This window comes from Pocillopora damicornis, chromosome 2, assembly GCF_964200805.1.
Source record: "Pocillopora damicornis chromosome 2, jaPocDami1.2, whole genome shotgun sequence".
Taxonomy (NCBI): Eukaryota; Metazoa; Cnidaria; class Anthozoa; order Scleractinia; family Pocilloporidae; genus Pocillopora; species Pocillopora damicornis.
The window spans coordinates 26,868,058-26,882,456 of record NC_142671.1 but is presented as its reverse complement, the minus strand read 5'-3'; the positions used below and the strand labels follow the sequence as shown (position 1 = coordinate 26,882,456).

Genomic DNA, 14,399 nt, shown 5'->3' with positions numbered 1-14,399 from the left:
CAATATTCACGGGTTACCCTTTAGCAAGGCATAGCATCAGTAGGTCGCCTTCTTCAGGTTATGCTGAAGGGATTGGCAGAAGCTGCAGGATGTTGCAGGCGTGATTGCTGGATCTACACTGAAAGATCTTTCGTAGGTGAAAAGACGATAGACAAGACTTGACCGATTTTAAGCTTTATAATAATCTGAATTACATATGCATTCTCAGTAATGATCTACTGGAGGACAGAAGCATAGATGGCGTACGTTATAATCAACAATTTTTTTTCTTTGCCATATAAAACGAGATAGATTCCAATTGCAGACAGTTACTAGAGTACTAAAAAGTTTTCCCGTGCATGTGTTGCATTCTGATGTTTGCTGTTTATTACGATATGGTTCATCCACACTACGTTTTGTTGTCGTTAAGATCATTACTCTGAGTGGGATTTTGGCCTGGTGTGCCACCCCTGTGATCTTCAATGGAGTTAACCGACCATGGCGTCTTCGTTGAAATGCTGCAGGCAGATGTCACAACATACTAGATGTGATCAGCGATCTGTTCTGAAGGGAGGCTCCACAAAAATGTTTTGGAAATGGAAATCCAAGCGAAAATGAAAAAGAAAAGAAGTGCAAAGATGCCTATAGCCGATATTATAGCGACCTTTACATAAATCCTTGCAAACTAGAATTTCTGATTCTTTTAAATCCGTCAAGCGTGTCTCCAGATGCTGATAATATCACGAGGTGTGCATTCAGAAATCTATGCTATGAAATCTATGATCAGGAGACCATGACACAAAAGCGGGTGACGCTCCAGAGATCCTACACTAAGTTCAAATAAGGAGGTAAATATCTGCTACGCCTTTAACTGCCACAGGTCTCACTCGAGATTTAAAAAGGATCGCTGACGATGTTGATCTCGTTGTTTCCGTCGATTTCACCCCTGGTTATATGTTGTTCAGTCGTTCTTGCCGTTGGCATTGCGTGCCTACTTCGCCATGTTCTGATGCGTCAGAATGAAGACGAAATCTCTCACACGGGTACTGGAAAGATTTCTCGCCGACTAGGTTCCTTCGAAAGATACTTCTCAATCATCGCCTCAGGATACAGCACTTGCTACCTGAACACTGTGCTCCTGCTGGAATCTAAAGTAAAACTTGATCCAGGGCATCTGAAAACAGCTCTGCTTATGTTGTCCGAACGATTTGCATTACTACGAATGCGTATAACTGTCGATAATGTCTTCCAGCAATGTTTTGAAGAGATGGAGGACCCGCAAAGTTTGGAATTTCAAACAAGAATGGACATAGACTCAGAAAACTGGATGAGTGCGTTCAACGAACATATCAATTGTGCACCATTTAACACTGAGAAAGGGCCTTTATGGCGTGTAACACTACTCAGGGAGACTACTGAAAGCGAAGGTGAAGGAATTCTCTACAAAAATGCGTTGTTATTTACTTTCCATCATATCATTTGCGATGCCCGATCTGTGTTTGAATTTAAAAACAAACTGCTGCAATTCCTGGGCTCACTGTACAACGGGAAGGCCATGAAAGTTGAAACTCTAGCGTTTCGTCCAACACTGGAGTGCATGACATTGAATCTAACCAAACCAAATATTTTGGAAAGATTGCTAATTCCACTGCTCGTGGGGTGCAGTAAGCTAAGCGCTATGATTCGCAAACCCAAGATGGCAAATTTATATTTATTAAAGTTTCCTCCCAATGTTCGTGATTCACTGGCACAGACCACGCACGCAATACCTCGATGCTTAACTAAAGAACAAACAATGGCTTTAGTAAGTTGCTGTAAGGCCAATGGTTGTACAGTGCACGGCGCTATTACTGCAGCAACTCACTTAGCCATGAAACAAATTATTGAACCGGAGCAAACTGAACAAAAACCCCCGTTATTGTTTGACAGTAATTATACTGTTGACATCCGACAACAATGTGAACCCAAACTTGGAAGAGAAGAGTTTGGGCTGTATGCAACGTTCGACGCACTTCAAATTGAAGTGAAAGGAACAGAGGAGTTCTGGGATTTCTCGCGCACTTGTACAAACAAAGTTCACCGAAAGATCGACTCAGGAGAGCACATGAACTTTTTAAAATTAGTACAATGTGTGAACTTACCATCCTTGTGGAATTTATTTTGTTCTGAAACCAAGCATGGACAACGAAAAGAACTATTCAACTTGACTAACCTCGGAGTTCTGTCCATTGATCAAGAAGGAAAATCTCCCTACAAGTTTGCTGGTGCGTATTTTGCCGTTCAAAGTGCCAAGTTTCCTTTTATCACTGGAAACGGAATATTTACGATCAATGACCAGCTGTACTGGACCGTGGAATATTCTCCTGAAATCATTACGAGATCTCGAGCGCAAGACTTTGTTGATTTATCCCTTCGTATTCTCATGGATGCCTGTATCTCTTAAATTACTTAACATTTCTTCACCGAAGAGGAGGCAGCCAGTGGTAATATCCACCCCTAATCACCTTCACTCTAGTGAATGGTTGCTTATTATATACTAAAACAGTGAGATAATGTAGAACGAAAATATTATTTTATCTCATTTATTCCTGCAGCGTTTACAATGTTTTCGGGCTTAAGTCCCACGGGAGATGTTCGTAGGTGAATAGCAAAGGCATTCGGAGTAGCCAATCAGAGCGCGCCTTCAACGCTTGCCACTATTTTAATACGCAGCTTTTTCGAGAAAAGTGGCGAAAGTTGTCAGAAAAAAATTACACGTGAAAATCTCGAAAGATAGCCTGGGTATCTGGTAATCAAAGAATTAATAAGACAAATAAATATAATGAAATCATCAAACCCGTTGTGCCTCGTACGTATAATGAGTCTTGAGTTAAGGAACCGTGACCTGAAAACTACTTAAAATACCTTTGGCGTTGTTGTGTGCACTTGTACGCTTTTTCTTTTCCACAACGTTTCTCGAGACAGCTTTATGTTAAAATCAACTATATTCATTAAGTTTCCTTAGTCATGTGAACGGGTCAAGTCATAACGAAGGATTGAATGGTTGCAAGGGAGGATGAGTGAGAGAACTTGAAGATATTTTTTTAACTATTTTTAAACTTTGCGCCACGCTCTAAAAGTAGTTTTTAAACTCTTTTCAACGGCTACGCGGTCAAAAAATCGATTGATCAAAATCGCGTCATTGGAAATGTTTTAAATTTTTTCACGTTGGAGATAGGCAATGACACTAAAATGTTAGTTGCGAGGTCACCGCTGTTTTGCAGCATTTTCTCCAAAAGCTCCTTCCACCTGGGAACATCTGCGACTATTTGCTTAGGAAGTCGTGGAAGTTTGCTCGTGAGCTTAGCGTAAGGATTGTACATATTTCTAGCTTTCTTATTTCATTTAAATCACATTTTCATCCGCCCAATGCCCCTATATTTCGATCGTCTCCGCTGACCTAGAACGCAGGTAAATACTAAGGCGCACCCTCATGAGCACTACCATGTACTGTTCCTTTCGCCTTCTTTACAATTTTCCACCGGCATCTGGAAGCAAAAATATCTTTAGGTACAGGAGAGAGTAGATCGGTAACCTGTCTTCTCGCCTGGTGTGGAAGTCGTTTACCCACCGAAGTATAAAACTCCTACAGACATGGAGAAGGTGTCAGATGTAGGCCTGTATACATAAATTGCGCTTTTGAAAGTCACTAATTATGTTGATAGCAGTGCTCGATTTTTTCCACATAAAGCTCAAAATTATGCTCGTTTTTGAAAATTATGCTGCTTTTTCCTAAAGTATGCTTTTTAAAAAGAAACACAAAACAAGTACAAATTATATATTTTTATTGTTGATAAAGCATACTTGCTTTTATAAAACATTGTTACCACTGGATTCTGCTGGACTTAATGCCATATTAGGAGCGGTTTATGCAGGGGCAGCGCCAGGAATTTTTCCTTACTGGGGCATTACTGGGAACCGTAAATATTAATGAGTAATAATGGCGCGATAGCGATAAAGACGAGTGACGAAGGCACAAGAAACCGGGCCTAAAAGTATGCTAGCACAATCCATACGGACCCAGTTAGATGTCAACATTGGAGTTTTGTTATTCGCATGGATCAGATCACCAAGGTATAGAGTTAAACTATTTTTTCCGCGATTCTAATAATTCTCCAAGCTACTTATTCCAATAATTTGCTTGCGCTACCAAAGAATTATATGCCAATGCGAGGAGCCGTGGCTTTCGAGACGGCCAGAAGAGATGCTGTGTAGGAGAAACTGAGAAGAAGGCCACAGCCGCCCTGAGCCTCCCTGTCCAAGGATTCCCGTGCCAAAAGTGTGGCAGTGCGTGCAGATCAAGGATCGGTTTGCACACTCACCAAAGGGCGTGTCGACAGGGACGACAAAAATCCCACAAATCTTCCGACCTGAGGAACCTGCCGTCATTATTACCTAAAAGACGGCGCAGCCACACGGTATGTTGCCTGTACCAATCAGTTTACGACAACTTTATGTTCATCGCGCCGATCAGATTTCGGCAGTGGGGCTTTCTGACGAAAACTATGAAAAGTTACTTTGGATGAGATGAATAATTTACAAGTAAGTTTTTACTATATGTTACTAGAATTTGAGCGCAGAAACTGAATTGTGTCTGGAATTTCAAACTTCCTTCTTTCCTTATCTAACACTTTGCAGAATTACATGCGAATTACATAAATTTCTCGTTTACTTCATACGTTTATATGGTAAAAATTTCACTTTTACAGGATGTTTAATCGCAATGCTACCTGGATACCTTCTGTTTTAGGCGCGATTGCAAGTTGCTTTAATATTCAGAAAATTTCTTTTGATCGGTGCAGCCTTGTTGGAGCCTTTCGTCTAACCCATCGGTAAAAGTTTCTGTCTTTCACCGACTATCCTCTGCTTCATGACAATTCTCACGCTTGAAGATCGACGACCTGGATTTCACATCAGTTCACGCAACCGGCCGACTACCCATTCCTAACCAGCGTTTTACAGCTTTGAGAGAAAATTTTCTAAAAATGTATTAGAACAATCCCTAGGAAGAATAAGAAAAGAAAGTCTTCATAAGTTACCCTATTTTTATCGAAACTTTAAATCTTAGAGCATAGAGCATAAAGAAGGAGCTTTTATGATAAGACTCTTCGGAGTGTGTCCGGAGATCTTCGGGTTTCTTCGGTAATCATCGCGCCCTCTCAAAAAAAAAATTGCACAATGTGGGCTTTCAGATCTATGCGCGCTGAGCTGAATAAGACTTTTATTTTAATTATTAAATTAATCGCGAGGTACGAAGTTGTCGGCGCCAAAAGTTTTCTTCGCTCTCCTGAATTGTGTTGTCCAGTTCACACGCAATTATTTGAGCATGAAAACTTTCTCCGTGCTGTATTCTCATATTTGTTGTTTATGACGATATGGTTCGTTAGCTATCAGTCTGGTGGTTGAGTGCCCAAGGACAGGGCTGGGAAGGCGGTGAAATCGACACTGGACTATGAGTCGAATTTACTGTCCCCAAATGTGTTACTGAGGAAAATCCGAGCAATTACATTAATCGTGAACAATTATAAAAGAAAAGAAGAAGTGCTTACTGGGTCCTTTAATCATCAATACATAGTTAGAGGTGAAATAAAAAACAGTAGACAGCTAATGGCACTAAGAAGCTAATTCTGATCTAATTACTCTGATCGTATGAACTAATCTATAGCGGTTTAAATTTTTCGTCGAAAATTTTCCAGAGAAAATTGATTTTTTGCCTTTTTGTCGCAATAGAAAATCTTAGTAAAAGTGCCCAAAAAGAATTAAAGCCTTGGAAAAACTCGAACCACAACATATGAATACACAAGAGGTTGCATTGACAGAGCTGAATAACGTCTGCGCATGTCACGAACTCGCTCATGAATCCATAGCAACATCACATATTAATAAAAATGGCGGAAATTTTCAAAATGTTGAAAACCTTAATGTCCTTTATCCATTGCAGCGTGCTACTCGGCAAAACTGAACAGACTGTCACTGATCGAGTACCATATTGACCTTATTGTATTCTTAGCCTGAGAAAATAGATGTACGGTTTCTTTTACTCTAATGTTACCTTGGCTTCAAGCTTGAGCATGCCAGAGTTGCTGACATGCGCAGATATGTTTCAGCTCTGTCGGTTGCATTTACCTCAAGCTATTGATTTCATTGCGTCCTCAAAACGTGATTTATTATGCAGAAGTTTAAACCCGAATTTTCTATTACTTTTCTTTAACTTGAGACCCATTGCGCGTCCTCACATCAGTTTTGATCCGAGTTACTTAATGTGTTTTGCGATAAAAGAATTCCTTCCTCTAGGATTTTGTGGCTCTCTGGTGAAGCGATCTTGGCCAACATTGGCCGACTCCCAATATTCCGAGCTATCTTTCACGTTAGTTGTCATGAGCCAAGTGGTCTTCAAAACTTCCTTTCCCTCGTCGTTCCGGTATTGGCCTGACCAAGAAGTGGTATATAATCCATCCTGCAAAAAGAGAGAGGAAAGACTCTGTCCGTCGGTTCTTCCTTAACTGAATATGGCATCCACGCTGTATGATACATTGACCTTCAAACTTATCATTCGAGGGTTTACCAACTAGGTTTGCAAATCAACGCATTAAAAGAAAAATTTAATGCGGAATTCAAACCTTTTCCTTCTGGTACCGCACTGGAATAGTGTCACCTTAGGTCTGTAATGTTTTTCTTTTCTTGTACTATTTTCGAAACGAGAGCGAGTGTTTCATCGGGGTATCCAAACACCGAGAAAAAAATGAAAGCACGAGGCTGTAGGCCGAGTGCTTTTATTGTTTCTAGGTGTTTGGATACCCCGATGAAACGCGAAGCACGAGTTTTGGGATAACTTCTCATGATCACTCTTAACGAAATAATAAATAAATACTTCCAATTAGAATTGTTTGCTGTCTAACATTCCTTCCTCGATAATTTCAGTATCAACGATGTTTTTTACCGGCGTGACTAATTTGTAATTATGGTGCGATTTAATTTATTCTGAGATGTGAAAGTTGCTGGAGTTGCCAGCGTTTGCAGGTTGTCGTTCAGTCAGGATGTATACCGCAACAAAATCGTTCGAGAGATTTCGGCAGCCGAAAAGTGTGGAGGATGAGAAGAAAAATGTTGATAATGCAGTACCGAAATTAACAGCTTATAAAATCAAATCGTCGTGTAAGGTTTTCGAGGAATGGAAACAGAATCGATTAGTGAGGTCCTGTACTTTGGAACCCGGCGGCCTTTTTACCACGAAAGACTTTGAAGAAGGAGTACAAACTTTGGACACGGCCATTACAGATATGTCTGCATGTAGTGTGAACTACTGGCTGTCGAAGTTCGTTCAAGAAGTAAGCAACTCTTCTGGGGAACGCTATCCTATCCCCATTTGCGGACTGAAGCGCCACCTTTCTGAAGTAAATGGAAGTGCTGCACTGAACCCTTTGTCATTGTGCATATTTTAGTAGTATATACCACTCTCACTGGAGATTGGTATACTGTTTTTCATTGGGGATCCCAACACATGCACGTGATGTGGTATACATCTTGTGGTTGGTAGTTGACCTCGTGAATATCAATGAGTTTGAGAAGGTCATATCCAAACTGACACTTCTGAATCTAAATTGAGTCCTAAAGCAATTTCATAATACAAAATGGCCATTGAAAATTCGATCCAGGCGATACTAATACCCTATTTCAGAATTACAAGATTGATAAATTGTTTTTCATAAACCTTTGTTGTTGACAAATCACTGAGAGTAATATAAAAATTCAATGCTCATAAAAAAAACAAAAAAAATTACTTCGCTGAAGCTTTTCAAGACTAGCCCATGTCACTGACAGAAAAAAGTCGCTTGTCTATGCTTCGAAAGAACCACTGCTTATCCATTGGGAGGGCCAGGCAACGCCACGCCCTTAGGGAGATGGGATAGTGTCTCTGCCTCTGAAATAACTTTGTTAGAGAAATCCAGCCAGTGACGTCTATAGGTGGAAAAAAAACTTTTGGATGGGAAAGAAACCAATCGCAGTGAAACTAGATTCATTGTTACTCGCCAGTAGTAAACTCTTGGATCGAACAATAGACAAGGTAGTCAAGGGTCGTTTTCATTTCGTCTCAGTTGTGCATGTGGCGCTGAAGCGTCATCCGCTTTAGTAATAATATATATTTACATCTTCCTTATTCAGTTTCCATCTTAATATCCAGATAAAAAATTTAGGTAAGCTAGGTGGGCTACTTAACTACAAATAAACTGTGAAGTGTATGCATAAGAACCAGGACAGAAGAACACACAAAAAAACGAAAAGCGAAGTGCTCGCACTTCTTTTTCTGCTGAATGAGCAACATGCATAGATAGCAAAACCACTACAATAATACGTTACCATCTCCAGACTTACTTCAAAATTGACCACGAAGCCAAGCGTAGCTGGTACGCCTTTTCCCAAACTGCCAATCAAACTCTCTGCATCTTTGTCTGTAGATCCTGGAGCACTGTTCACATACACGCCCTTCAATTCTCCATCGGCAGACTGGAAGATTTCCATCTGGGAGCCCAACTCGTTATACCACTTTCCACTCACGTCACCTATGGAGTAAGATTTGGTGATAACTGAAGTGACCGCATAATGCTTGACTAATTATTTTATTTAAAATCATCGGCACTTTACATATATGTTACTACTTCTGTTTTCGGTAAGTTTTGAGTTTTAAACTTCAAAACTGCGCAGAAACGGTCTTAAATTTGTAAAGTCATAGCCTTATTACAAAAAGCCGGGAACCAAATTTCTTTGAATAGGAAACGATACTTTAAATAGTGTTTTTGAGACTTAAAAATTAGAGCAAACAATAGTCAAATTACAGCATCTCAGAGCAGCTATCAGACGTGGCATTTCTGCTAGGTCAGCGACGCTAGAAAACTATCATGAGTTCAAGAAAGCGTATTTTATGCTGTTTTTTATGCAATTTTTTAGGTAGGCAGAATTATCAACTCGGCTGGAAAGGTGAAAAGACATCGAATCAGTTGTGTTCAAAGTCAAGCATGGTCTGTGCCTGCTAAATTTCTGTGATTTATTTGTTTGTTTGTTTCCAAATGAGATTGAAATCAGCTGCAAATTTCTGTTGTTTGGAGGCACGACATCTAAATAGCATTAGAGAAAGAGCTATTTAAACTTTTAGGAAACTTTCCGCTCCACATTCCTCGATTGTTCCGTATCGAACCCTCTTCCTTACTCCAGCTTCTACAAAAAATACAGTTACAATTCCTCTTATTCAACAAATTTAAAATCAATGATGAAAGGTGACGCGTTGAAGAAATGTTTCTTTGAAAACTACTAGACTAATGCCCCTTAATGACCACGCTCATTTTTTCTTTTTTTATTGTTATTGTCACTATAAACATTTTTAATTATTATTATTAAGTGCATTGAATTTGAATGAAAAAGTTTGAACTAATAGCAAAAGTTTATTTTATAGATACCATTGTCCATCTTTCCTTAATCCCAGTATAGAGGTGGAAAATAAGGACCAATAAGGACTGGGAACGAGTACCTACCGTATTCAGTGCAAGCCATAGTAGAGTCCTGATTTGTGCTAAATGCGTAACGTACTGAACCAGTGTTGACCAAAGAGACTCCCCTTCCTCCTGATAAAGGCCATTGTTCCTGAATGAAAAAGGAAATTCTGTGTAAATGAACCTCGTCATGTGGAATCCTCAGATCTCTGTTCGTAGTCTCGAGCAGAAACCCACTGTTTAAGTCCATACCCTATCTCTCGGTGTGGACTTTAAAAGCATATCATTGTAATTTCATTCCGATTATTTCAAAATTCCCTTGGTGTGGGCCCGAGTGCCCGGGCGTGGACTTGAGTCTGTGTATAAACGTTTCATTTTTATCCCGAATACTTTAATTTAACCCCCATATTATCCCTGCCTAAAAATCAACATAAGCCCTTAACGTTCTATTTGATTACACTGACAGTAATCATCTTGAGCTGACATGGAACACAATTCATTTAAACTTGAAAACCCAAATCTTATCTTAAAATTTTATTGTGCTCAGTTCTCAGTCTTATGAACTTAATGAAACCAGCTTTCATTTCGCCACAAGGAGGATGTTTTTGAAGACATTACACTGATCTGTTGATTTAAACATGATGCCTTGTATGCCACCTGCAATAATAACTACGTATCAAAAAAAATCAACGCCCTGGTAAAGTGTTGGCGTTTTGCAAACAAAGTTGAATTTCAGCTCAAAGGAATCATAAATAACGCCGGTGGGACATGTGTTGAAAATAGGATTTTGTGCGCGACTTGTTCCTTTCTTTTATTGGATTACTTAATCGAGTCACGTGACTTCTGCACATGATTCAATCCGCCCTCAAGATCAAAGTCTGAAAAATTTCCGGGAATATATTCGTTTCTCACAGCATTGTTTTTCCATACGCAGGTTTGCTAATACTGACATACAAGGTATCACTTCCAGATATGAGTGACATTTTGACATCGTGATTAACACAATTAACCCCTAAACTTCCGTGAGTGACTGAGACAGAATTTTACAACTTACAATATCTACAGATAAGCCATGGGAATAAAGAGAAATAGTGTGTACTAAAGCGTACTGATTTGCGCCCAAAAAGTTTTGTAATCGTTGCACGAATAAATCACTTAAAAACCATCTCTTTGAGCGATATTATCTCACTGTTTTAGCTTGCACTAAAAAAAAAACCATTTACCTCAGTGTCGGTGGGTAGTGGTGGATATTTCCTCTGCCGCTTCGCAGCTCAGTAAATATCCACCACTAGCTCCCTCCACTTCAACTGGCGGATCGTTAGTTGATCCAATACCAAATTCTCCGAACTAGCTGCTTAGGAATTTAAGGCAGACAGTTAGAAGAATTCCTAATTAGATATTTGGGGTGGAAAGATTAATTAGTTTTGCTTTGCAAGAATTAGAAACTAACCCCTGACGTTAACTTGAGGGGATAAGATCGCGCTACCACTGAAATGCAGGCTGCTAGACAAGGTTTCAAAAACCGCGACAACGTTGTGCTGTGATGGGGTGAAAGTTTCAACATTCTCCTTTCTCTGTTTTGAGAACTTCGGAATCTGCAGGTATGAAAAGGACTGATTAATTTGTGCTGATGAATTTTTTAAGATCATTGAAGATCAATGAGAGAGGCTCGGAAAAAATGGATGTATGATCAGATTACTTAATAAAAAATTTACGCCCTCCTATTTAACAGAACAGAAGAACTATTTAACATGCAAGACGCCACAATCAAATTTGGTCGTGCTCAACAAAACTTAATGAGCTGGCATGCAAGCGGGCCTTACACGATAACTAAAGTCAATATCATTCAGAGTAACCTACCAAGAATCAAATGTTCATCGATTCTTTTATGTTGCTTCCTAAAAGGCGAATATTAAGCTCTATGGAAACTTTGTTTAAACATATTTCATTCCCTTTGTAATAAACAAATTTTTGGGCCAATGTGCTTTCAGTTACAGAGTAAACTTTTTGCATCAAGTGAGAAAAATAACAGTCGTGTTGGCAAAAGCTAAATCATTTATATCGCGTACAGGGTTGTCACAGGTAAAGCAAACCTTTCCTCTAGCGCACCTTTTCATTGTGCGGTTCACCAACATATCAAGTATATTTACATTTCAAATGCGAAATGCTGTTATCTTCTTCAGCCCGGGGGCAACGTTTCGCTAGTTTTTTGTTTGCTTACTTTGATTTGTTTGGTTCCCACGACATATCAAAATAACTTCGTTGATTAATCCTATTCATAGGAAATCAAATATTCCGCTAAGCATGACTTGTTCAAACACAAATCACAATATTTCAAGTAGTTCTAAGAAATTTGATCGGTCTTAAATTGTGAGATTCAACAATGTGCCATTTTTAGAGGACAAAGACCAGTCAAACTTCTAAACACCACACCAAATTGCAGCTGATCGATTGATTGATTGCGATGGTGATTGACTTAGCAAACATATTATGAGCCTTTGTCATAAAGCTGAAAATTTCCCAAACCACACGTGCTCTTCTTGGTCACTTTTGGGTCACGTGGTGGTTATATGACGTCAGAACAGTTAACTTTTCTCACGAATGTTGACCGATGACCGTCGTGCCACATGAACGAAGCGCGATTGAAAATGGTGGAATGATGACGCACATTCTGAACATTGTAGTACTTTGCTCTTTTAATGAGCTTTTACAAACAAATCGTTCATAGATTTTCCATTCGTTCTGATATTGTACTTTCCAATGTGTTCGTTGAACTATTAAACAAATCACTTAACGACTGCTCCCAAAAAAAAGAAATCAACTCCAATTTGTTTCCCGACAATTCCTGTGTTTCCTAAAGCAGAGCTGTGTGGCTGGCGTCCGAGCAGGACAGAGTGAGTCCTTTGACAACTAAGATTAACAACAATCCAGGTTACACAGTAATAACAATGTTTGGACATTTCAGATCACGGTCAGACAAATAAAAGGCAAACTAAGAATCATGACACCACTTGTTGCAAACCAAAATACGAGGCGTACTAGTAGGTTTTTGTTACTTCTTGTCGATGTCGGCTCGACAAACCTTTGATACAGATTTGTAATCGCCTAGAATGAGAATATTACAGCATACTTCTATACACTGAAAAATTCCAAGAGCTTAGTGGAAAGAGCAAGAATCATTTACCTTGGGAAGCTGACGTAGCCCTTGTCGCCAAAGGCACAATTTGTTTCAGTGAACCTTCTTCGCACAAGCGCTCTCACAGTCCTTGGCGTAATGCTAAATACCGTTGTCAAACTTCCTTATCATATGCCACCAGTCCACCCCCTCACCTGTCAATAACTGCACACAAGTAATAGCCTGCTCGCGTGTACTGCGTCTCACCGGGTTTGCGCAGACAACGATCTTTCCTAAGCTGTCAGAGGAGGATTCGTGAAATTCAAATCAAATGACCATAAACAATGTTTTTAACTTAGTTTACTTCGTAAACTTTTCGCTGAGAATGAGAAAAATAAGTTTCGCGGTTTTAAATGCTAATTCTTAGTACAATTCCAGTACAGCGTCTCTCTGGGTTTGCCGCGTACGGCATTCTTTCCTTAGCTATTAGAGGAAGATTCCCGAAATAAAATCGAGCTGCAGAATGACCCGAAACAGTGTTTTCAACTCAGTTTACCACGTAAACTTTTCGCTGAGAGTAAGAAAAATCATTTCCGTGGTGGATAATGCTAATTCTTTTACATCACGTACAGGGTCGTCAAGGGTCAAGCAAACTTTTCCTCCTACGCGTTTTTTTAATGTATGACAACCTGGCGCACCAATATATCAATTCTATGTACATTTAAATATCAAATGCTGTTCAGTGTCGTTTTCAGCCCGAGGGCAACTTTCTGTTTCTTTTTTTCTTACTTTGATTTGTTTGGTTGCCACGACATATCAAAATGACTTCTCTTATTTATCAATATATAGTTATACCACAGGTATATAGGTGCCAGCTTTAAAGGAGATCAAATATTCGGTTAGGCATGACTTGTTCGAACACAAATTACAATATCTCAAGTAGTTCTTAGAAATTTGTCAAGTCTTAAAATGTGTGATTTAACTTCTGTGATCTGTTTTATAAAACACTGTGCAATTTTTAGATCACAAAGACCATTCAAACTTCAAAAAACTGGACCAAATGCAGCTTGTTTGATCGATCGATTGATTGATTAATTGATTGACTACGATTGTCATTGACTCCGCAAACATACTATGAATCGTTATTATAAAGCTGGAATTTTTCCCAAACCACACATGCTCTCATTGGTCGCTTTGGGGTAACATGACATCTAACGTTTCCAAGTGGTTCTATGACGTCAGAACAGTGAACTGCTCGCGTGAATGTTGACCGATGACTGTTGTGCCACATGAACGGAGCATGATTGAAAATGGCGGGATGATGACGCACATTCTAAGCATTGCAGTATTTTGCACTTTTATGAGCTTTTCTAAGTAAGTCATTCATAGATGAAAGTTAAACTAAGAATCATGACACCAGTTGCTGCAAACCAAGATACAAGGCCTACTGGTAGGTTTTGGTTACTTCCTGTCGAAATCGGCGCGACAAACCTTTGATGCAGATTTGTAATTACCTAAAATGAGATTATTGCGAGGCACTTCTATACCTTAAAAAATACTAAGAGCCTCGGGTAAAAGAGTGAGAATCATTGGCCTTGGGTTGGTGTTTCGACCCTCCTGGTCAAAGATACAATCTGTTCCAAATTACCGATCGATAAAAATACTTCACCTTACTTCCACGGTGTATCGCTTGTTATCTGACCGCTTACTTTGATGAAAAGAACGCATTTTAGCACGTTGACAACCTCGAAATGGACAACACGCTAAGATGGGTTCTTTTC

The 14,399-nt window shown here is 39.4% G+C and overlaps 3 protein-coding genes across 4 annotated transcripts in view; 1 reads left to right on the top strand and 2 right to left on the bottom strand.

Annotated features, from left to right (window-relative positions):
* The window catches only part of LOC113684582 (F-box/WD repeat-containing protein 4), a 12,178-nt gene extending 11,687 nt beyond the window's left edge, over positions 1–491 (bottom strand). Inside the window, exon 1 of the mRNA XM_089198106.1 lies at positions 1–491. This exon is cut by the window's left edge and continues 1,001 nt beyond it. The gene's annotated coding sequence lies outside the window, so the exon portion shown is untranslated.
* A 90-nt stretch (positions 492–581) lies between these two features.
* On the top strand, positions 582–2,811 carry LOC149050545 (uncharacterized). The gene has a single exon (XM_089198105.1). The coding sequence runs from the start codon at positions 893–895 to the stop codon at positions 2,420–2,422; it is 1,530 nt and encodes a 509-aa protein (XP_089054231.1). The 5' UTR covers positions 582–892; the 3' UTR covers positions 2,423–2,811.
* A 2,749-nt stretch (positions 2,812–5,560) lies between these two features.
* Positions 5,561–13,213, bottom strand: LOC149050544 (avidin-like). 2 transcript variants are annotated; one of them, XM_089198112.1, is made up of 5 exons: positions 12,688–13,213; positions 10,954–11,098; positions 9,546–9,654; positions 8,392–8,579; positions 5,561–6,475 (listed from the first exon to the last, which is right to left on the bottom strand). In XM_089198112.1, the coding sequence occupies exons 2-5, from the start codon at positions 11,065–11,067 to the stop codon at positions 6,272–6,274; spliced, it is 615 nt and encodes a 204-aa protein (XP_089054238.1). In that variant the 5' UTR covers positions 11,068–11,098; positions 12,688–13,213; the 3' UTR covers positions 5,561–6,271. The 2 variants fall into 2 exon arrangements, with proteins under 2 accessions (XP_089054238.1, XP_089054239.1); XM_089198113.1 differs by having other exon boundaries at positions 12,834–12,975.
* Between the last annotated feature and the right edge of the window lie 1,186 nt (positions 13,214–14,399).

Excerpts from the sequence above, each read along its gene's own strand:
- LOC149050545 (XM_089198105.1), top strand. The coding sequence starts at position 893 with ATGTTGATCTCGTTGTTTCCGTCGATTTCACCCCTGGTTATATGTTGT.
- LOC149050544 (XM_089198112.1), bottom strand. The coding sequence starts at position 11,067 with ATGTTGAAACTTTCACCCCATCACAGCACAACGTTGTCGCGGTTTTTG. Across the intron at positions 9,655-10,953 it reads CCCTCAAGTTAACGTCAGGG|GAACAATGGCCTTTATCAGG; the intron begins GTTAGTTTCTAA and ends TTTTTCATTCAG. Across the intron at positions 8,580-9,545 it reads TATGGCTTGCACTGAATACG|GTGACGTGAGTGGAAAGTGG; the intron begins GTAGGTACTCGT and ends CTTACTCCATAG.